The 24,448-nt window shown below is 48.7% G+C and overlaps 1 protein-coding gene across 1 annotated transcript in view; it reads left to right on the forward strand.

The window, feature by feature from the left end:
- LOC309713159 (uncharacterized protein) overlaps nt 1–23,835 on the forward strand; it is a gene marked incomplete at its 5' end in the record, with an annotated part of 36,406 nt that extends 12,571 nt beyond the window's left edge. Inside the window, 12 exons of the mRNA XM_082544560.1 lie at nt 16,125–16,595; nt 17,721–18,497; nt 18,611–18,733; nt 19,471–19,577; nt 19,724–19,782; nt 19,916–20,073; nt 20,526–20,654; nt 20,989–21,031; nt 21,117–21,154; nt 21,325–21,412; nt 21,557–21,779; nt 22,833–23,835. Coding sequence (XP_082400686.1) covers nt 16,125–16,595; nt 17,721–18,497; nt 18,611–18,733; nt 19,471–19,577; nt 19,724–19,782; nt 19,916–20,073; nt 20,526–20,654; nt 20,989–21,031; nt 21,117–21,154; nt 21,325–21,412; nt 21,557–21,779; nt 22,833–22,985 — 2,369 coding nt within the window. The 3' untranslated portion in view covers nt 22,986–23,835. The remainder of the gene's footprint in view (nt 1–16,124; nt 16,596–17,720; nt 18,498–18,610; nt 18,734–19,470; nt 19,578–19,723; nt 19,783–19,915; nt 20,074–20,525; nt 20,655–20,988; nt 21,032–21,116; nt 21,155–21,324; nt 21,413–21,556; nt 21,780–22,832) is intronic.
- Nucleotides 23,836–24,448: the final 613 nt, after the last annotated feature.

Below are 24,448 nucleotides of genomic sequence, written 5' to 3' on the forward strand. Positions count from 1 at the left end.
TTCAGTAACAGACGCCCCAGCTACTTCAACAGATCCTACAGCTGCTGTAACAGATGCCCAAGCTACTTCACCAGATCCTACAGCTGCCGTAACAGACCCGCCAGCTACATCACCAGATCCTACACCTGCAGTAACAGACGCCCAAGCTACTTCAGCAGATCTTACACCTGCAGTAACAGACGCCCCAGCTACTTCACCAGAGCCTACAGCTGCAGTAACAGACGCCCCAGCTACATCACCAGATCCTACACCTGCTGCAGTAACAGACGCCCCAGCTACTTCACCAGATCCTACAGCTGCAGTAACAGAAAGCCCAGCTACTTCACCAGATCCTACACCTGCAGTAACAGACGCCCCAGCTACTTCACCAGATGCTACAGCTGCAGTAACAGACGCCCCAGCTACTTCACCAGATCCTACAGCTGCAGTAACAGACGCCCAAGCTACTTCACCAGATCCTACAGCTGCAGTAACAGACGCCCCAGCTACTTCACCAGATGCCACAGCTGCAGTAACAGACGCCCCAGCTACATCACCAGATCCTACACCTGCTGTAACAGACGCCCCAGCTACTTCACCAGATCCTACAGCTTCAGTAACAGACGCCCAAGCTACTTCACCAGATCCTACAGCTGCAGTAACAGACGCCCCAGCTACTTCATCAGATCCCACCCCTGTTGTAACAGACAGCCCAGTTACTTCATCAGATCCTACAGCTGCAGTAACAGACGCCCCAGCTACATCACCAGATCCTACACCTGCAGTAACAGACGCCCAAGCTACTTCACCAGATCCTACAGCTGCAGTAACAGACGCCCCAGCTACTTCACCAGATGCTACAGCTGCAGTAACAGACGCCCCAGCTACTTCACCAGATCCTACAGCTGCAGTAACAGACGCCCAAGCTACTTCACCAGATCCTACAGCTGCAGTAACAGACGCCCCAGCTACTTCACCAGATGCCACAGCTGCAGTAACAGACGCCCCAGCTACATCACCAGATCCTACACCTGCTGTAACAGACGCCCCAGCTACTTCACCAGATCCTACAGCTTCAGTAACAGACGCCCAAGCTACTTCACCAGATCCTACAGCTGCAGTAACAGAAGGCCCGGCTACTTCACCAGATCCTACAGCTGCTGTAACAGACGTGCCAGCTTCTTCACCAGATCCTACACCTTCAGTAACAGACGCCCCAGCTACTTCAACAGATCCTACAGCTGCTGTAACAGATGCCCAAGCTACTTCACCAGATCCTACAGCTGCCGTAACAGACCCGCCAGCTACATCACCAGATCCTACACCTGCAGTAACAGACGCCCAAGCTACTTCAGCAGATCTTACACCTGCAGTAACAGACGCCCCAGCTACTTCACCAGAGCCTACAGCTGCAGTAACAGACGCCCCAGCTACATCACCAGATCCTACACCTGCTGCAGTAACAGACGCCCCAGCTACTTCACCAGATCCTACAGCTGCAGTAACAGAAAGCCCAGCTACTTCACCAGATCCTACACCTGCAGTAACAGACGCCCCAGCTACTTCACCAGATGCTACAGCTGCAGTAACAGACGCCCCAGCTACTTCACCAGATCCTACAGCTGCAGTAACAGACGCCCAAGCTACTTCACCAGATCCTACAGCTGCAGTAACAGACGCCCCAGCTACTTCACCAGATGCCACAGCTGCAGTAACAGACGCCCCAGCTACATCACCAGATCCTACACCTGCTGTAACAGACGCCCCAGCTACTTCACCAGATCCTACAGCTTCAGTAACAGACGCCCAAGCTACTTCACCAGATCCTACAGCTGCAGTAACAGAAGGCCCAGCTACTTCACCAGATCCTACAGCTGCTGTAACAGACGTGCCAGCTTCTTCATCAGATCCTACACCTTCAGTAACAGACGCCCCAGCTACTTCAACAGATCCTACAGCTTCTGTAACAGATGCCCAAGCTACTTCACCAGATCCTACAGCTGCAGTAACAGACGCCCAAGCTACTTCACCAGATCCTACAGCTGCAGTAACAGACGCCCCAGCTACTTCACCAGATCATACAGCTGCAGTAACAGACAGCCCAGCTACATCACCAGATCCTACAGCTGCAGTAACAGACGCCCCAGCTACTTCACCAGATCCTACAGCTGCCGTAACAGACCCGCCAGCTACATCACCAGATCCTACACCTGCAGTAACAGACGCCCAAGCTACTTCAGCAGATCTTACACCTGCAGTAACAGACGCCCCAGCTACTTCACCAGAGCCTACAGCTGCAGTAACAGACGCCCCAGCTACATCACCAGATCCTACACCTGCTGCAGTAACAGACGCCCCAGCTACTTCACCAGATCCTACAGCTGCAGTAACAGAAAGCCCAGCTACTTCACCAGATCCTACACCTGCAGTAACAGACGCCCCAGCTACTTCACCAGATCCTACAGCTGCAGTAACAGACGCCCCAGCTACATCATCAGATACTACACCTGCAGTAACAGACGCCCAAGCTACTTCACCAGATCCTACAGCTCCAGTAACAGACGCACCAGCTACTTCACCAGATCCTACAGCTGCTGTAACAGACGCCCAAGCTACTTCACCAGATCCTACGGCTGCAGTAACAGACGCCCAAGCTACTTCACCAGATCCTACGGCTGCAGTAACAGACGCGCCACCTACTTCAACAGATCCTACACCTGCAGTAACAGACGCCCAAGCTACTTCACCAGATGCCACAGCTGCAGTAACAGACGCGCCAGCTACCTCACAAGATCCTACAGCTGAAGTAACAGAAGGCCCAGCTACTTCACCAGATCATACAGCTGCAGTAACAGATGCCCCAGCTACATCACCAGATCCTACACCTGCAGTAACAGACGCCCAAGTTACTTCACCAGATCCTACAGCTGCCGTAACAGACCCACCAGCTACATCACCAGATCCTACACCTGCAGTAACAAACGCCCCAGCTACTTCACCAGATCCTACCCCTGCAGTAACAGACGCCCCAGGTACTTCACCAGATCCTACACCTGCAGTAACAGACGCCCCAGCTACTTCACCAGATCCTACAGCTGCAGTAACAGACGTCCCAGCAACTTCACCAGATCCTACAGCTGCAGTAACAGACGCCCCAGCTACTTCACCAGATCCTACAGCTGCCGTAACAGACGCCCCAGCTACATCACCAGATCCTACACCTGCAGTAACAAACGCCCCAGCTACTTCACCAGATCCTACCCCTGCAGTAACAGACGCCCCAGCTTCTTCACCAGATCCTACAGCTGCAGTAACAGATGCCCAAGCTACTTCACCAGATCCTACCGCTGCAGTAACCGACGCCCAAGCTACTTCACCAGATCCTACACCTTCAGTAACAGACGCCCCAGCTACTTCAACAGATCCTACAGCTGCAGTAACAGATGCCCAAGCTACTTCACCAGATCCTACCGCTGCAGTAACCGACGCCCAAGCTACTTCACCAGATCCTACACCTGCAGTAACAGACGCCCCAGCAACTTCACCAGATCATACAGCTGCAGTAACAGACAGCCCAGCTACATCACCAGATCCTACACCTGCAGTAACAGACGCTCCAGCTTCTTCACCAGATCCTACAACTGCAAAAACAAATGCCCAAGCTACTTCACCAGATCCTACAGCTGCAGTAACAGACGCCCCAGCTACATCACCAGAACCTACACCTGCAGTAACAGACGCCCCAGCTACATCACCGGATCCTACACCTGCTGTAACAGACGCCCCAGCTACTTCACCAGATCCTACAGCTGCAGTAACAGAAGGCCCAGCTACTTCACCAGATCCTACACCTGCAGTAACAGACGCCCCAGCTACTTCACCAGATCCTACAGCTGCAGTAACAGACGCCCCAGCTACTTCAACAGATCCTACAGCTGCAGTAACAGAAGCCCCAGCTACTTCACCAGATCCTACACCTGCAGTAACAGACGCCCCACCTACATCACCAGATCCTACACCTGCAGTAACAGAAGGCCCAGCTACTTCATCAGATCCTACAGCTGCTGTAACAGACGCCCCAGCTACTTCACCAGATCCTACAGCTGCAGTAACAGACGCCCCACCTACATCACCAGATCCTACAGCTGCAGTAACAGACGCGCCAGCTACTTCAACAGATCCTACACCTGCAGTAACAGACGCCCAAGCTACTTCACCAGATGCCACAGCTGCAGTAACAGACGCCCCAGCTACTTCACCAGATCCTACAGCTGAAGTAACAGAAGGCCCAGCTACTTCACCAGATCCTACAGCTGCAGTAACAGACGCTCCAGCTTCTTCACCAGATCCTACAACTGCAATAACAAATGCCCAAGGTACTTCACCAGATCCTACAGCTGCAGTAACAGACGCCCCAGCTACATCACCAGATCTTACAGCTGCAGAAACAGGCGCCCCAGCTACTTCACCAGATCCTACAGCTGCAGTAACAGACGCCCCAGCTACTTCACCAGATCCTACACCTGCAGTAACAGACGCCCCAGCAACTTCACCAGATCCTACAGCTGCAGTAACAGACGCCCCAGCTACATCACCAGATCCTACACCTGCTGTAACAGACGCCCAAGCTACTTCACCAGATCCTACAACTGCAGTAACAGAAGGCCCGGCTACTTCACCAGATCCTACACCTGCAGTAACAGAAGGCCCAGCTACTTCACCAGATCCTACAGCTGCTGTAACAGACGGCCCAGCTACTTCACCAGATCCTACACCTTCAGTAACAGACGCCCCAGCTACTTCAACAGATCCTACAGCTACTGTAACAGACGCCCAAGCTACTTCACCAGATCCTACAGATGCAGTAACACACGCCCAAGCTACTTCACCAGATCCTACAGCTGCAGTAACAGACGCCCCAGCTCCTTCACCAGATCATACAGCTGCAGTAACAGACAGCCCAGCTACATCACCAGATCCTACACCTGCAGTAACAGACGCCCCAGCTACTTCACCAGATCCTACAGCTGCAGTAACAGACGCCCAAGCTACTTCACCAGATCCTACAGCTGCAGTAACAGACGCCCCAGCTACATCACCAGATCCTACACCTGCTGTAACAGACGCCCCAGTTACTTCATCAGATCCTACAGCTGCAGTAACAGACGCCCCAGCTACATCACCAGATCCTACAGCTGCAGTAACAGACGCCCAAGCTACTTCACCAGATCCTACACCTGCAGTAACAGACGCCCCAGCTACATCACCAGATCCTACACCTGCTGTAACAGACGCCCCAGCTACTTCACCAGATCCTACAGCTGCAGTAACAGACGCCCCAGCTACTTCATCAGATCCCACCCCTGTTGTAACAGACAGCCCAGTTACTTCATCAGATCCTACAGCTGCAGTAACAGACGCCCCAGCTACATCACCAGATCCTACACCTGCAGTAACAGACGCCCAAGCTACTTCACCAGATCCTACAACTGCAGTAACAGACGCCCCAGCTACTTCACCAGATCCTACAGCTGCAGTAACAGACGCCCAAGCTACTTCACCAGATCCTACAGCTGCAGTAACAGACGCCCCAGCTACTTCACCAGATCCTACACCTGCAGTAACAGACGCCCAAGCTACTTCACCAGATGCCACAGCTGCACTAACAGACGCCCCAGCTACATCACCAGATCCTACACCTTCAGTAACAGACGCCCCAGCTACTTCAACAGATCCTACAGATGCAGTAACAGACGCCCAAGCTACTTCACCAGATCCTACAGATGCAGTAACAGACGCCCAAGCTACTTCACCAGATCCTACAGCTGCAGTAACAGACGCCCAAGCTACTTCACCAGATCCTACAGCTGCTGTAACAGACGCCCCAGCTACTTCACCAGATCATACAGCTGCAGTAACAGAAGGCCCAGCTACTTCACCAGATCCTACACCTTCAGTAACAAACACGCCAGCTACTTCACCAGATCCTACACCTGCAGTAACAGACGCCCCAGCTACTTCACCAGATCCTACAGCTGCAGTAACAGACGGCCCAGCTACATCACCAGATCCTACAGCTGCAGTAACAGACGCCACAGGTACTTCACCAGATCCTACAGCTGCAGTAACAGAAGCCCCAGCTACTTCACCAGATCCTACACCTGCAGTAACAGACGCCCCAGCTACTTCACCTGATCCCACAGCTGCAGTAACAGACGCCCAAGCTACTTCACCAGATCCTACAGCTGCAGTAACAGACGCGCCAGCTACTTCACCAGATCCTACACCTGCAGTAACAGACGCCCCAGCTACATCACCAGATCCTACAGCTGCTGTAACAGACGCCCCAGCTACTTCACCAGATCCTACAGCTTCAGTAACAGACGCCCAAGCTACTTCACCAGATCCTACAGCTGCAGTAACAGAAGGCCCAGCTACTTCACCAGATCCTACAGCTGCTGTAACAGACGTGCCAGCTTCTTCACCAGATCCTACACCTTCAGTAACAGACGCCCCAGCTACTTCAACAGATCCTACAGCTGCAGTAACAGATGCCCAAGCTACTTCACCAGATCCTACAGCTGCAGTAACAGACGCCCACGCTACTTCACCAGATCCTACAGCTGCAGTAACAGACGCCCCAGCTACTTCACCAGATTATACAGCTGCAGTAACAGACAGCCCAGCTACATCACCAGATCCTACACCTGCAGTAACAGACGCCCCAGCTACTTCACCAGATCCTACAGCTGCCGTAACAGACCCGCCAGCTACATCACCAGATCCTACACCTGCAGTAACAGATGCCCAAGCTACTTCAGCAGATCCTACAGCTGCAGTAACAGACGCCCCAGCTACTTCATCAGATCCCACCCCTGTTGTAACAGACAGCCCAGTTACTTCATCAGATCCTACAGCTGCAGTAACAGACGCCCCAGCTACATCACCAGATCCTACACCTGCAGTAACAGACGCCCAAGCTACTTCACCAGATCCTACAGCTGCAGTAACAGAGGCCCCAGCTACTTCACCAGATGCTACAGCTGCAGTAACAGACGCCCCAGCTACTTCACCGGATCCTACAGATGCAGTAACAGACGCCCAAGCTACTTCACCAGATCCTACAGCTGCAGTAACAGACGCCCCAGCTACTTCACCAGATCCTACAGCTACAGTAACAGACGCGCCAGCTACTTCAACAGATCCTACACCTGCAGTAACAGACGCCCAAGCTACTTCACCAGATGCCACAGCTGCAGTAACAGACGCCCCAGCTACATCACCAGATCCTACACCTGCTGTAACAGACGCCCCAGCTACTTCACCAGATCCTACAGCTTCATTAACAGACGCCCAAGCTACTTCACCAGATCCTACAGCTGCAGTAACAGAAGGCCCAGCTACTTCACCAGATCCTACAGCTGCTGTAACAGACGTGCCAGCTTCTTCACCAGATCCTACACCTTCAGTAACAGACGCCCCAGCTACTTCAACAGATCCTACAGCTGCTGTAACAGATGCCCAAGCTACTTCACCAGATCCTACAGCTGCAGTAACAGACGCCCAAGCTACTTCACCAGATCCTACAGCTGCAGTAACAGAGGCCCCAGCTACTTCACCAGATCCTACAGCTGCCGTAACAGACCCGCCAGCTACATCACCAGATCCTACACCTGCAGTAACAGACGCCCAAGCTACTTCAGCAGATCCTACACCTGCAGTAACAGACGCCCCAGCTACTTCACCAGAGCCTACAGCTGCAGTAACAGACGCCCCAGCTACATCACCAGATCCTACACCTGCTGCAGTAACAGATGCCCCAGCTACTTCACCAGATCCTACGGCTGCAGTAACAGACGCGCCACCTACTTCAACAGATCCTACACCTGCAGTAACAGACGCCCAAGCTACTTCACCAGATGCCACAGCTGCAGTAACAGACGCGCCAGCTACCTCACAAGATCCTACAGCTGAAGTAACAGAAGGCCCATCTACTTCACCAGATCCTACACCTGCAGTAACAGACGCTCCAGCATCTTCACCAGATCCTACAACTGCAATAACAAATGCCCAAGCTACTTCACCAGATCCTACAGCTGCAGTAACAGACGCCCCAGCTACTTCACCAGATCCTACAGCTGCAGTAACAGATGCCCAGGCTACATCACCAGATCCTACACCTGCAGTAACAGACGCCCAAGCGACTTCACCAGATCCTACAGCTGCAGTAACAGACGCCCCAGCTACTTCACCAGATGCTACAGCTGCAGTAACAGACGCCCCAGCTACTTCACCAGATCCTACAGCTGCAGTAACAGACGCCCAAGCTACTTCACCAGATCCTACAGCTGCAGTAACAGACGCCCAAGCTACTTCACCAGATGCCACAGCTGCAGTAACAGACGCCCCAGCTACTTCACCAGATCCTACAGCTGAAGTAACAGAAGGCCCAGCTACTTCACCAGATCCTACACCTGCAGTAACAGACGTTCCAGCTTCTTCACCAGATCCTACAACTGCAAAAACAAATGCCCAAGGTACTTCACCAGATCCTACAGCTGCAGTAACAGACGCCCCAGCTACATCACCAGATCCTACAGCTGCAGAAACAGGCGCCCCAGCTACTTCACCAGATCCTACAGCTGCAGTAACAGACACCCCAGCTACTTCACCAGATCCTACACCTGCAGTAACAGACGCCCCAGCAACTTCACCAGATCCTACAGCTGCAGTAACCGACGCCCCAGCTACATCACCAGATCATACACCTGCTGTAACAGACGCCCCAGCTACATCACCAGATCGTACACCTGCTGTAACAGACGCCCCAGCTACTTCACCAGATCCTACAGCTGCAGTAACAGAAGGCCCAGCTGCTTCACCAGATCCTACACCTGCAGTAACAAACACGCCAGCTACTTCACCAGATCCTACACCTGCAGTAACAGACGCCCCAGCTACTTCACCAGATCCTACAGCTGCAGTAACAGACGCCCAAGCTACTTCACCAGATCCTACACCTGCAGTAACAGACGCCCCAGCTACTTCACCAGATCCTACAGCTGCAGTAACAGACGCCCCAGCTACTTCACCAGATCCTACAGCTGCAGTAACAGAAGCCCCAGCTACTTCACCAGATCCTACACCTGCAGTAACAGACGCCCCACCTACATCACCAGATCCTACACCTGCAGTAACAGAAGGCCCAGCTACTTCATCAGATCCTACAGCTGCAGTAACAGACGCCCCAGCTACTTCACCAGATCCTACAGCTGCAGTAACAGACGCCCAAGCTACATCACCAGATCCTACACCTGCAGTAACAGACGCCCAAGCGACTTCACCAGATCCTACAGCTGCAGTAACAGACGCCCCAGCTACTTCATCAGATCCTACAACAGCTGCAGTAACAGACGCCCCAGCTACTTCACCAGATGCTACAGCTGCAGTAACAGACGCCCCAGCTACTTCACCAGATCCTACAGCTGCAGTAACAGACGCCCAAGCTACTTCACCAGATCCTACAGCTGCAGTAACAGACGCCCAAGCTACTTCACCAGATCCTACAGCTACAGTAACACACGCGCCAGCTACTTCAACAGATCCTACACCTGCAGTAACAGACGCCCAAGCTACTTCACCAGATGCCACAGCTGCAGTAACAGACGCCCCAGCTACTTCACCAGATCCTACAGCTGCAGTAACAGAACGCCCAGCTACTTCACCAGATCCTACACCTGCAGTAACAGACGCTCCAGCTTCTTCACCAGATCCTACAACTGCAATAACAGACGCCCCAGCTACTTCACCAGATCCTACAGCTGCAGTAACAGACGCCCCAGCAACTTCACCAGATCCTACACCTGCTGTAACAGACGCCCCAGCTACATCACCAGATCCTACACCTGCTGTAACAGATGCCCAAGCTACTTCACCAGATCCTACAGCTGCAGTAACAGACGCCCAAGCTACTTCACCAGATCCTACAGCTGCAGTAACAGACGCCCCAGCTACTTCACCAGATCATACAGCTGCAGTAACAGACAGCCCAGCTACATCACCAGATCCTACACCTGCAGTAACAGACGCCCCAGCTACTTCACCAGATCCTACAGCTGCCGTAACAGACCCGCCAGCTACATCACCAGATCCTACACCTGCAGTAACAGACGCCCAAGCTACTTCAGCAGATCCTACACCTGCAGTAACAGACGCCCCAGCTACTTCACCAGATCCTACAGCTGCAGTAACAGACGCCCCAGCTACTTCATCAGATCCCACCCCTGCTGTAACAGACAGCCCAGTTACTTCATCAGATCCTACAGCTGCAGTAACAGACGCCCCAGCTACCTCACCAGATCCTACAGCTGAAGTAACAGAAGGCCCAGCTACTTCACCAGATCCTACACCTGCAGTAACAGACGCTCCAGCTTCTTCACCAGATCCTACAACTGCAATAACAAATGCCCAAGCTACTTCACCAGATCCTACAGCTGCAGTAACAGACTCCCCAGCTACATCACCAGATCCTACAGCTGCAGTAACAGACGCCCCAGCTACTTCACCAGATCCTACAGCTGCAGTAACAGACACCCCAGCTACTTCACCAGATCCTACACCTGCAGTAACAGACGCCCCAGCTACTTCACCAGATCATACAGCTGCAGTAACAGACGCCCAAGCTACTTCACCAGATCCTACACCTGCAGTAACAGACGCCCCAGCTACATCACCAGATCCTACACCTGCTGTAACAGACGCCCCAGCTACTTCACCAGATCCTACACCTTCAGTAACAGACGCCCCAGCTACTTCAACAGATCCTACAGCTGCTGTAACAGACGCCCAAGCTACTTCACCAGATCCTACACCTGCTGTAACAGACGCCCCAGCTTCTTCACCAGATCCTACACCTTCAGTAACAGACGCCTCACCTACTTCAACAGATCCTACAGCTGCTGTAACAGATGCCCAAGCTACTTCACCAGATCCTACAGCTGCAGTAACAGACGCCCAAGCTACTTCACCAGATCCTACAGCTGCTGTAACAGACGCCCCAGCTACTTCACCAGATCATACAGCTGCAGTAACAGACAGCCCAGCTACATCACCAGATCCTACAGCTGCAGTAACAGACGCCCCAGCTACTTCACCAGATCCTACAGCTGCCGTAACAGACCCGCCAGCTACATCACCAGATCCTACACCTGCAGTAACAGACGCCCAAGCTTCTTCAGCAGATCCTACACCTGCAGTAACAGACCCTCCAGCTACATCACCAGATCCTACACCTGCTGTAACAGACGCCCAAGCTACTTCAGCAGATCCTACACCTGCAGTAACAGACGCCCCAGCTACTTCACCAGATCCTACAGCTGCAGTAACAGACGCCCCAGCTACTTCACCAGATCCTACAGCTGCAGTAACAGACGCCCCAGCTACTTCACCAGATCCTACAGCTGCAGTAACGGACCCGTCATCTACTTCATCAGATCCCACAGCTGCAGTAACAGATGACACAGTGACTTCATCAGATCCCACAGGTGCAGTAACAGACGCCCCAGCTACTTCACCAGATGCTACAGCTGCAGTAACAGACGCCCCAGCTACTTCACCAGATGCTACAGCTGCAGTAACAGACGCCCCAGCTACTTCACCAGATGCTACAGCTGCAGTAACAGACGCCCCAGCTACTTCACCAGATCCTACAGCTGCAGTAACAGACGCCCAAGCTACTTCACCAGATCCTACAGCTGCAGTAACAGACGCCCAAGCTACTTCACCAGATCCTACAGCTACAGTAACAGACGCGCCAGCTACTTCAACAGATCCTACACCTGCAGTAACAGACGCCCAAGCTACTTCACCAGATGCCACAGCTGCAGTAACAGACGCCCCAGCTACTTCACCAGATCCTACAGCTGCAGTAACAGAACGCCCAGCTACTTCACCAGATCCTACACCTGCAGTAACAGACGCTCCAGCTTCTTCACCAGATCCTACAACTGCAATAACAGACGCCCCAGCTACTTCACCAGATCCTACAGCTGCAGTAACAGACGCCCCAGCAACTTCACCAGATCCTACACCTGCTGTAACAGACGCCCCAGCTACATCACCAGATCCTACACCTGCTGTAACAGACGCCCCAGCTACTTCAACAGATCCTACAGCTGCTGTAACAGATGCCCAAGCTACTTCACCAGATCCTACAGCTGCAGTAACAGACGCCCCAGCTACTTCACCAGATCATACAGCTGCAGTAACAGACAGCCCAGCTACATCACCAGATCCTACACCTGCAGTAACAGACGCCCCAGCTACTTCACCAGATCCTACAGCTGCCGTAACAGACCCGCCAGCTACATCACCAGATCCTACACCTGCAGTAACAGACGCCCAAGCTACTTCAGCAGATCCTACACCTGCAGTAACAGACGCCCCAGCTACTTCACCAGATCCTACAGCTGCAGTAACAGACGCCCCAGCTACTTCATCAGATCCCACCCCTGCTGTAACAGACAGCCCAGTTACTTCATCAGATCCTACAGCTGCAGTAACAGACGCCCCAGCTACCTCACCAGATCCTACAGCTGAAGTAACAGAAGGCCCAGCTACTTCACCAGATCCTACACCTGCAGTAACAGACGCTCCAGCTTCTTCACCAGATCCTACAACTGCAATAACAAATGCCCAAGCTACTTCACCAGATCCTACAGCTGCAGTAACAGACTCCCCAGCTACATCACCAGATCCTACACCTGCAGTAACAGACGCCCCAGCTACTTCACCAGATCCTACAGCTGCAGTAACAGACACCCCAGCTACTTCACCAGATCCTACACCTGCAGTAACAGACGCCCCAGCTACTTCACCTGATCCTACAGCTGCAGTAACAGACGCCCAAGCTACTTCACCAGATCATACAGCTGCAGTAACAGACGCCCAAGCTACTTCACCAGATCCTACACCTGCAGTAACAGACGCCCCAGCTACATCACCAGATCCTACACCTGCTGTAACAGACGCCCCAGCTACTTCACCAGATCCTACACCTTCAGTAACAGACGCCCCAGCTACTTCAACAGATCCTACAGCTGCTGTAACAGACGCCCAAGCTACTTCACCAGATCCTACACCTGCAGTAACAGACGCCCCAGCTACATCACCAGATCCTACACCTGCTGTAACAGACGCCCCAGCTTCTTCACCAGATCCTACACCTTCAGTAACAGACGCCTCACCTACTTCAACAGATCCTACAGCTGCTGTAACAGATGCCCAAGCTACTTCACCAGATCCTACAGCTGCTGTAACAGACGCCCCAGCTACTTCACCAGATCATACAGCTGCAGTAACAGACAGCCCAGCTACATCACCAGATCCTACAGCTGCAGTAACAGACGCCCCAGCTACTTCACCAGATCCTACAGCTGCCGTAACAGACCCGCCAGCTACATCACCAGATCCTACACCTGCAGTAACAGACGCCCAAGCTACTTCAGCAGATCCTACACCTGCAGTAACAGACCCTCCAGCTACATCACCAGATCCTACACCTGCTGTAACAGACGCCCAAGCTACTTCAGCAGATCCTACACCTGCAGTAACAGACGCCCCAGCTACTTCACCAGATCCTACAGCTGCAGTAACAGACGCCCCAGCTACTTCACCAGATCCTACAGCTGCAGTAACAGACGCCCCAGCTACTTCACCAGATCCTACAGCTGCAGTAACGGACCCGTCATCTACTTCACCAGATCCTACAGCTGCAGTAACGGACGACCCATCGACTTCATCAGATCCCACAGCTGCAGTAACAGATGACACAGTGACTTCATCAGATCCCACAGGTGCAGTAACAGACGCCCCAGCTACTTCATCAGATCCTACAACAGGTGCCCAAGCTACTTCATCAGATTCAACACTTGCAGTAACAGAAGCCCAAGCTACTTCACCAGATCCTACAGCTGCAGTAACAGACGCCCCAGCTACTTCACCAGATCCTACAGCTGCAGTAACAGACGCCCCAGCTACTTCACCAGATCCTACAGCTGCAGTAACAGAAGCCCCAGCTACTTCACCAGATCCTACACCTGCAGTAACAGACGCCCCACCTACATCACCAGATCCTACACCTGCAGTAACAGAAGGCCCAGCTACTTCATCAGATCCTACAGCTGCAGTAACAGACGCCCCAGCTACTTCACCAGATCCTACAGCTGCAGTAACAGACGCCCAAGCTACATCACCAGATCCTACACCTGCAGTAACAGACGCCCAAGCGACTTCACCAGATCCTACAGCTGCAGTAACAGACGCCCCGGCTACTTCACCAGATGCTACAGCTGCAGTAACAGACGCCCCAGCTACTTCACCAGATGCTACAGCTGCAGTAACAGACGCCCCAGCTACTTCACCAGATCCTACAGCTGCAGTAACAGACGCCCAAGCTACTTCACCAGATCCTACATCTGCAGTAACAGACGCCCAAGCTACTTCACCAGATCCTACAGCTACAGTAACAGACGCGCCAGCTACTTCAACAGATCCTACACCTGCAGTAACAGACGCCCAAGCTACTTCACCAGATGCCACAGCTGCAGTAACAGACGCCCCAGCTACTTCACCAGATCCTACAGCTGCAGTAACAGAACGCCCAGCTACTTCACCAGATCCTACACCTGCAGTAACAGACGCTCCAGCTTCTTCACCAGATCCTACAACTGCAATAACAGACGCCCCAGCTACTTCACCAGATCCTACAGCTGCAGTAACAGACGCCCCAGCAACTTCACCAGATCCTACACCTGCTGTAACAGACGCCCCAGCTACATCACCAGATCCTACACCTGCTGTAACAGACGCCCCAGCTACTTCAACAGATCCTACAGCTGCTGTAACAGATGCCCAAGCTACTTCACCAGATCCTACAGCTGCAGTAACAGACGCCCAAGCTACTTCACCAGATCCTACAGCTGCAGTAACAGACGCCCCAGCTACTTCACCAGATCATACAGCTGCAGTAACAGACAGCCCAGCTACATCACCAGATCCTACACCTGCAGTAACAGACGCCCCAGCTACTTCACCAGATCCTACAGCTGCCGTAACAGACCCGCCAGCTACATCACCAGATCCTACACCTGCAGTAACAGACGCCCAAGCTACTTCAGCAGATCCTACACCTGCAGTAACAGACGCCCCAGCTACTTCACCAGATCCTACAGCTGCAGTAACAGACGCCCCAGCTACTTCATCAGATCCCACCCCTGCTGTAACAGACAGCCCAGTTACTTCATCAGATCCTACAGCTGCAGTAACAGACGCCCCAGCTACCTCACCAGATCCTACAGCTGAAGTAACAGAAGGCCCAGCTACTTCACCAGATCCTACACCTGCAGTAACAGACGCTCCAGCTTCTTCACCAGATCCTACAACTGCAATAACAAATGCCCAAGCTACTTCACCAGATCCTACAGCTGCAGTAACAGACTCCCCAGCTACATCACCAGATCCTACACCTGCAGTAACAGACGCCCCAGCTACTTCACCAGATCCTACAGCTGCAGTAACAGACACCCCAGCTACTTCACCAGATCCTACACCTGCAGTAACAGACGCCCCAGCTACTTCACCTGATCCTACAGCTGCAGTAACAGACGCCCAAGCTACTTCACCAGATCATACAGCTGCAGTAACAGACGCCCAAGCTACTTCACCAGATCCTACACCTGCAGTAACAGACGCCCCAGCTACATCACCAGATCCTACACCTGCTGTAACAGACGCCCCAGCTACTTCACCAGATCCTACACCTTCAGTAACAGACGCCCCAGCTACTTCAACAGATCCTACAGCTGCTGTAACAGACGCCCAAGCTACTTCACCAGATCCTACACCTGCAGTAACAGACGCCCCAGCTACATCACCAGATCCTACACCTGCTGTAACAGACGCCCCAGCTTCTTCACCAGATCCTACACCTTCAGTAACAGACGCCTCACCTACTTCAACAGATCCTACAGCTGCTGTAACAGATGCCCTAGCTACTTCACCAGATCCTACAGCTGCAGTAACAGACGCCCAAGCTACTTCACCAGATCCTACAGCTGCTGTAACAGACGCCCCAGCTACTTCACCAGATCATACAGCTGCAGTAACAGACAGCCCAGCTACATCACCAGATCCTACAGCTGCAGTAACAGACGCCCCAGCTACTTCACCAGATCCTACAGCTGCCGTAACAGACCCGCCAGCTACATCACCAGATCCTACACCTGCAGTAACAGACGCCCAAGCTACTTCAGCAGATCCTACACCTGCAGTAACAGACCCTCCAGCTACATCACCAGATCCTACACCTGCTGTAACAGACGCCCAAGCTACTTCAGCAGATCCTACACCTGCAGTAACAGACGCCCCAGCTACTTCACCAGATCCTACAGCTGCAGTAACAGACGCCCCAGCTACTTCACCAGATCCTACAGCTGCAGTAACGGACCCGTCATCTACTTCACCAGATCCTACAGCTGCAGTAACGGACGACCCATCGACTTCATCAGATCCCACAGCTGCAGTAACAGATGACACAGTGACTTCATCAGATCCCACAGGTGCAGTAACAGACGCCCCAGCTACTTCATCAGATCCTACAACAGGTGCCCAAGCTACTTCATCAGATTCAACACCTGCAGTAACAGAAGCCCAAGCTACTTCACCAGATCCTACAGCTGCAGTAACAGACGACCCATCGACTTCACCAGATCCTACACCTGCAGTAACAGACGCGCCAGCTTCTTCACCAGATCCTACAGCTGCAGTAACAGACGCTCCAGCTACTTCACCAGATCCTACAGCTGCAGTAACAGACGCCCTAGCTACTTCATCAGATCCCACCCCTGCAGTAACAGACAGCCCAGTTACTTCATCAGATCCTACAACTGCAGTAACAGACGCCCCAGCTACTTCACCAGATCCTACAGCTGCAGTAACAGACGCCCCAGCTACTTCACCAGATCCTACACCTGCAGTAACCGACGCCCCAGCTACTTCACCAGATCCTACAGCTGCAGTAACAGAAGCCCCAGCTACTTCACCAGACGCTACAGCTGCAGTAACAGCCCCCTCATCTACTTCACCAGATCCTACAGCTGCAGTAACAGACGCCCCAGCTACTTCACCAGATCCTACAGCTGCAGTAACAGACGTCCCAGCTACATCACCAGATCCTTCACCTGCAGTAACAGACGCCCCAGCTTCTTCACCAGATCCTACAGCTGCAGTAACAGACGCCCCAGCTACTTCACCAGATCCTACAGCTGCAGTAACAGAAGCCCCAGCTACTTCACCAGATCCTACAGCTGCAGTAACAGACGCCCCAGCTACTTCACCTGATCCTACAGCTGCAGTAACAGACGCCCCAGCAACTTCACCAGATCCTACAGCTGCAGTAACAGAAGCCCCAGCTACTTCATCAGATCCCACCCCTGCAGTAACAGACAGCCCAGTTACTTCATCAGATCCTACAGCTGCAGTAACAGACGCCCCAGCTACTTCACCAGATCCTACAGCTGCAGTAACAGACGCCCCAGCTACTTCACCAGATCCTACAGCTGCAGTAACAGACGCCCCAGCTACTTCACCAGATCCTACAGCTGCAGTAACGGACCCGTCATCTACTTCACCAGATCCTACAGCTGCAGTAACGGACGACCCATCGACTTCATCAGATCCCACAGCTGCAGTAACAGACGCCCCAGCGACTTCATCAGATCCTACACCTGCAGTAACAGACGCGCCAGCTACTTCATCAGATCCTACAACAGGTGCCCCAGCTACTTCATCAGATCCTACACCTGCAGTAACAGAAGCCCCAGCAACTTCACCAGATCCTACAGCTGCAGTAACAGACGACCCAGCTACTTCACCAGATCCTACACCTGCAGTAACAGACGCGCCAGCTTCTTCACCAGATCCTACAGCTGCAGTAACAGACGCTCCAGCTACTTCACCAGATCCTACAGCTGCAGTAACAGACGCCCTAGCTACTTCATCAGATCCCACCCCTGCAGTAACCGACGCCCCAGCTACTTCACCAGATCCTACAGCTGCAGTAACAGAAGCCCCAGCTACTTCACCAGATGCTACAGCTGCAGTAACAGACCCCTCATCTACTTCACCAGATCCTACAGCTGCAGTAACAGACACCCCAGCTACCTCGTCAGATCCCACAGCTGCAGTAACCAACGACCCAGCGACTTCGTCAGATCCCACAGTTCCAGTAACAGATGACACAGTGACTCCATCAGATCCTACTGCTGCAGTCACAGACGCTCCAGCGACTTCATCAGATCCTACACCTGCAGTAACAGTCGCCCCAGCTACTTCATCAGATCCTACAACAGGTGCCCCAGCTACTTCATCAGATCCTACACCTGCAGTAACAGATGCCCCAGCTACTTCATCGGATCCATCTAGTTCAGCAACAGGGGTTCCACCTACTTCAGCATCTCCGGGTAATGTGGCCAGTAGCCTGTACAAAAAGTATAATGTTATCTGTATCCAGTCCAAGTATTTACATAATGCTTCCAAGGCTTATATTATTTTTTCTTTTGTTTCCACTTTGAAGATCCCTGTCATTCAAATCCATGTGGTGTTGGAAGCACCTGTGAAGCCCGTGCCAACCACACATTTGTATGCAAGTGTCTTCCTGGTGATTTTTACAATAATATCACCCTGAGATGTGAAAATGGTAATTATTTGTTTGTCTACAACAGCTGTCAACTTCTTACAAGTCTTACCTAGTGTTAGTTAAGAATAGGTGATTCAAAACCATAAGCACCGTTTGAACTAAACAGAGCTCTCTTAAGATGTTTTCACATCTTTGCTGTCAAGATTACACCAAAGATTTTTTCTCCCTTGTCATAAAATGTCCCATGGACTTGGATTTCTTTCTCCGTGAAAATAAACCAAACCAAGGGAAAAATCTCCAAGTTTACAAAAGTATTAACCAATTTGTACCAGAGTAAACATACTATAGATATGAAAATGCCCTTAACCATTTCCCAGCACAAACAATAAGTAAGGTTAGTAAACTGTTAGCCTAGCTTAGTGACAAAATTATAAAATCTGACAAACAGCTAGTTCACTGATTAATTTTAAAATGGTCTACTTATTCCATGCAAAGTAGGAATGAAAGATTATGTTTTATTTCATCTTTTATTTGTCTGGGATTAATTTCGGGCAGGAGCAGTGACATCATGAACTATATTCTTGTTGCCTTGTATTTGCCAGGCAAGCAGAGAAGATTTTATGTTAGCTATCAGTTCCTGTCATAATGCTAAGTATCTGCTAGTTGTAGCGTCATATTTAACAGAGATACTGTATGACACTGGGATAAATCTTCCTCCTGTCAGCAAGTTAATGACAGGATAAAGTATCATTTTATTAGATTTTGAGTTTCTTCTGATGATGCTTTATTGCTTTCAGCCAAAGTTTTCCCTGGAAAACTTTCCCTGAGAAAACCATTTAATGAAAAAATGAAAGATACCACATCAAAGGAATTTAAAGAAACTGCAGATGAAATTGTTGCTGCGGTAAGTAATCAGTTAGTACTCTCTATCAATAAATGTGTCTTTATGGACATTTTTTGACATTTTTACAAGCTAAATTTAAGCTTAAGTTAAAAAATAATTATATCTTATTCATCTTGACCAAAACATATTTTCTTTTGAAAACACAGCTGGATCAAGTTTATAAAGGGAAGGACGGTTACTCTGGCTCTATAGTGCTGAAACTCTTGTAAGTCTCAGACTGACAACAGCTTTTACCTTACAATTTTTCAGCCTATTTCGAATCACTGTACACTAACATGGTGTTATCCTGAAAAAATAAAGGATGCAATCATCACTAAATGTGATTTCTGTCTTAACAGGCCAAGCACCAGTCGTATGTTGAGGGCACCCCCAGGGATCATTGCAGTACTACAGATCATCTTCAAAGCCAGTTCTGAAATCAAAGAAGATGACGTTATAAGGGAGTTAGAAAACAATCCTTGTGATGACTGTGTGCTGAGTGGGGCAACATTTGAGAGTAAGTTTATTACCTGTATTCTAGCACACTGTGTTTTTCCAGTAACTTCTATGTTTATATGTTTCTAAAACAAGACTCACACAAGATAAAGATTTGTTTTCAGAAAGAATATAATTGACAAGATGTGTTTCAGAATCCTTTATACTATATCTACGTTTCGGTCTGAATCGAACCGTTTCCACCAAAGCCCTTTATAAATAGTTTTGGATCTTTGCCAAATTCTTGCTCATGGTTGCTTCTATTCTGAACTTTGAACTGAAACTATAATTTAGATAAACTTTTATGAAGTCCTAATGATAATGGTATAACTAAACTGCAGACTGTACATTCCAAGCCACAGTTCACATCATGACATGTTAGTTACTGACTTATGTAACTGCTGAGGACATTTTGTATTCAGTCTTTAAGCTGAATGAGCTAAAGCTTTTTTCCACTCTCTCCTTTATTTAAAGCAACAGACCTGTGTGCTGAAAACCCTTGTGATGTAAAAACTTCAAATTGCACATCACAGGATGGAGCCTACAGCTGTACCTGTTTGGAAAAACATTTTCAAACAGACTTCAGTGACAGAATGTGCACTGGTAAGATATCTTGGTGAACAAGCAAACATCTCTCCGTGTGTGTGTCTTTCTTTGAATAGTTGTCTGTGAAGGTTCTCAGTCATCCAGGTCATCGTAGTCAAAGGAGCTTGCAAAGAAAAGCGTCTGGACTTCTTTAAGTTACTTGAAGACGTTTCACCTCTCATCTGTGAAGCTTCTTCAGTTCATTTGACCTTAGAACTGATGAAGCTTCTCGGATGAGAGGTGAAACGTCTTCAAGTAACTTAAAGAAGTCCAGACGCTTTTCTTTGCAAGCTCCTTTGACTCTTTAAATAGTTATTTATCTACTTCTTTAACTGTCTCATCATTTTCACAGCTTGTCCTAGTGGGTCTAGATTTGAAGATAATACATGTGTGCAGTAAGTGCTCCTCCTCCTGTATGTTCAGTATTGATGTAAGTTTGGGTAAATGAAATCCTAAAATAAACATTTTTTTGTCTTGTAGATGTTCGTTTGGTTATTCTGGTTTGGAATGCAGTGAAAGTGAGTATAGTGTATGTTTTTAAAAGGGAAAACTGAAACATAATTTTTGGAAAAAAAAAAAAACCCTAACGAGTATTGACAACAAATACTAAAATTGATTTTCTACCAAAGGGAATTCAGTTAAGGACTTAAATTAGTTAAGGACTTAAATCTTTGTTGTGTTTTATTAGACTGGCAGCTCATTCTAGTAATTGTGGGCTCTGTTCTTGGGGGACTGCTGCTCATAGCCCTCATCCTTCTACCAATAGTCCCTACCATGTAAGTTTCCCACCAACCCATCCCCTCACTTTAAACATTAATTTATCCACATCTTTATTACAAATTTTAAATGTAAAAGTTTGCAAATGCCTGATGAACACTGTAATAGTAAACTGTAATGCTTTTTTACCATTTTGTTATCAGATCCTCAAAGAAAATCTCCAAAACCGGCAAAGATGGAGATATAGAAAACCCATACGTGAACCAGGATTCGTTCACATTTAAAGGGTTCATTACCCTGCCAATTTTTTCCAATGGTGCGCCCAAACTCCCACGAGCCACCAACTCCACCACCACCATCAGCATAACCAACCTGGAGATAACTTCAAACAGTCGACAAAGCCCTGTCTTTGTGGACAACAGCTCGGTGAGTATGTGTCATGTTTCAGCTGTGTGCAGGCAAGAGAAGGATCCAAACGCAAAACTCACCGAGACAAAAGTGAACTCAAAACACTGCTTTATTGCTGGCTTGGAAAGGAAACAAAGAACAAAACTAAACTGGGAAAACTACAAATAAATCATACATGAAACCACATGGCAACTCATACAGCTATGAGGGAGAGTACGACACTGACAAAGAGAAACACAGGGCTTAAATACACTGAGGGATAACGAGGAACTGAGACACAGAAGGAGAGCACAGCTGGGAGTAATCAGACTGGACAAGACAAGGGAAGCAAAACCAGAAACACTGACATGAGACCTTCAAAATAAAACAGGAAACACACTGACTGAACTCTAAACATGTAAACTTAACAGCAACTGGGGAGACAGAACATAGGAACCTGAAACATGGTACAGAAAGGCACAGTAGACACAACATGGAACACAGTGAAGCCATATTACAAGAACTAAGCCTAAAGGAAATAATAGCACTTTGAATCACCTTGTTGTTGAATTGTGCTATACAAATAAACTTGCCTTGCCTTGCCTTGCCTTGCCTAATAACTATAAAGATCAAAACAGCACAACCCACATGAACATAATGAACTCGCAGGGAAGGAGTAAAACTAAACGCGATGAACACAGGAACACAAGATCTCTTCAAAATAAAACAAGAAACATAAGTCGCAGACATCACAACCTGAACTTGACAACGTAAGACACAGACATGAAACACATGAAGGGCAAGGGAGACTTAACAGGGGTGGAAGACACAAGGGGAATCTAATAACAAACTATAACAACCTAGGCATGATAAAAAATGAACTAGAAAACCTGAAGGGCTTAAACATAAACCATAAACTAAAACTCAAAACGCTCGGTCAAAAGACCCAGGATTGTGACAGTATGTCTCTGTGTGTCCATAGAGATGTAGGCTTCGATTTGCATTTCTCCCTGATTTTATGAAGCTTTTCATTTTTATGTCGTTTGTTGTTCATTTCACTGTGAAAGTAATTGTATTGTTTTCCCTCTGCAGGAGTTATATAGTGACCAAAATAACACAAACTCCCAGGCTCAACGTCAGAACAACCTCTACGCTGTAAAACGACCCCAGATCAAACTACACGCTCAGAGCCAAGGCTACGATAACCCTTCCTACCAGTACGACAGTGAAAGCGACTTCAGTTAGTAAAAACTCACACAGAGTTGACCATACAATGGCAATGACTTGTTTTTTGTTTTGTGTTTTTTTGGAATTGTATTCCAGTTACTGCACACAACAAAACTTAATGAGCGATCTGGCTTTTCACCATTTTTTACAGGAATTGTTTTCTGTGCATAAACTGTTCTTGATTATATCACATGGAATTTAAAAAAGTATTCATTGTTTTTCCTTTGTTGTTTGTTTTTTTTATTTCCTGAAAAATGGCTTATGAATTATTTATTGGACATGAACCAGAAACCTGGACATCCATGTTAAACTGATGAGGAGCTTCTTGATGTTGCTTTCTTTTCCCATTAATGCTTCACTTGTTCACTTGACTATGTTTGATTTTTGTAATTAGTCACAGCTTGATATTTACCTAGTTTTTGTATTTGTTTAGGGCTCGTTCTAAGCGAGCAAAGACACAGCAATTTGTGGCTCCAAGAGATTCCATATCACTTAAAACAATTAATAAAAACACTATTCCATTTATATTATTAGGTCACAGTCCAACTTATTGGATGTTAGAGTCACCTATATATTTTATTATAATTTGTAAAAAACAAAAAGGCTAAGTACTTGTTGACTCTTTAATGCTTCAAACAGTTTGATAAGTATCTATTTGTTTTATTTCTGGCCTTCCTTACTGAAACATTGTGTTATTCAACATGATATTATTATTTGAATGTCTTTGATCACTTTCATTTTGCATCACTTTTTTGTCACTTGTATATTTATTATAGTATGATATTTATTTAATGGTTAATTCATGTTTATACTATATAGTAGTTAAATACACAAAACCCCACTTTGAAATAAAGAGCTTTTAAATACTCATATTCTTTGTCAGACTCTTCCTGAGTTGAAATAATTGAGAAGATGCATTAGGCTGTTGTTCTTGTTTTTAAAATTATGGCTATGTTACATGAACGATTACATAATTTGTAACCCTAATTTATTTAACTTATCCATAATATTCATCCATCTCTGTTATGAGATTGATTTTTATTTGTAGTACAGAAAAGTTTTGCTGACAAACATTTGTGAAGCTGGCATGCAGTAGAGTAATGTCGTGCTTAGCACATTTTGCTCCTACCCAGGTTACTGTCATAAAGAAGGGAGAAACTGTTCGGCACACACTGCTGAATTTCTTCAAACTCTACCATTGTATATTACTTTTTGACCAATGTTTTCTTCTTGGTTTTATATCAGTAGAAATTAAAGATTTATGCAAAAAGAATTCCACTGTAGGTCTTGCTAGAATTTAGTACAGAAAACCAGTGACTACATGCACAGCAGATGTACCAATGAGAAAAAATGTTATATAACAGTACACACAATATATAGAGTATTTCTAAATAAAGTTTAGAAAATTAACAAAAGTTTAAATGGAAAAGGAATTGGCAGAAATAGCACTGAACACTGAATAAAAATCGAATTTAAAATAA

This window comes from Aulonocara stuartgranti (genome assembly GCF_965226115.1).
Source record: "Aulonocara stuartgranti genome assembly, chromosome: 8".
In the NCBI taxonomy this organism is placed as follows: Eukaryota; Metazoa; Chordata; class Actinopteri; order Cichliformes; family Cichlidae; genus Aulonocara; species Aulonocara stuartgranti.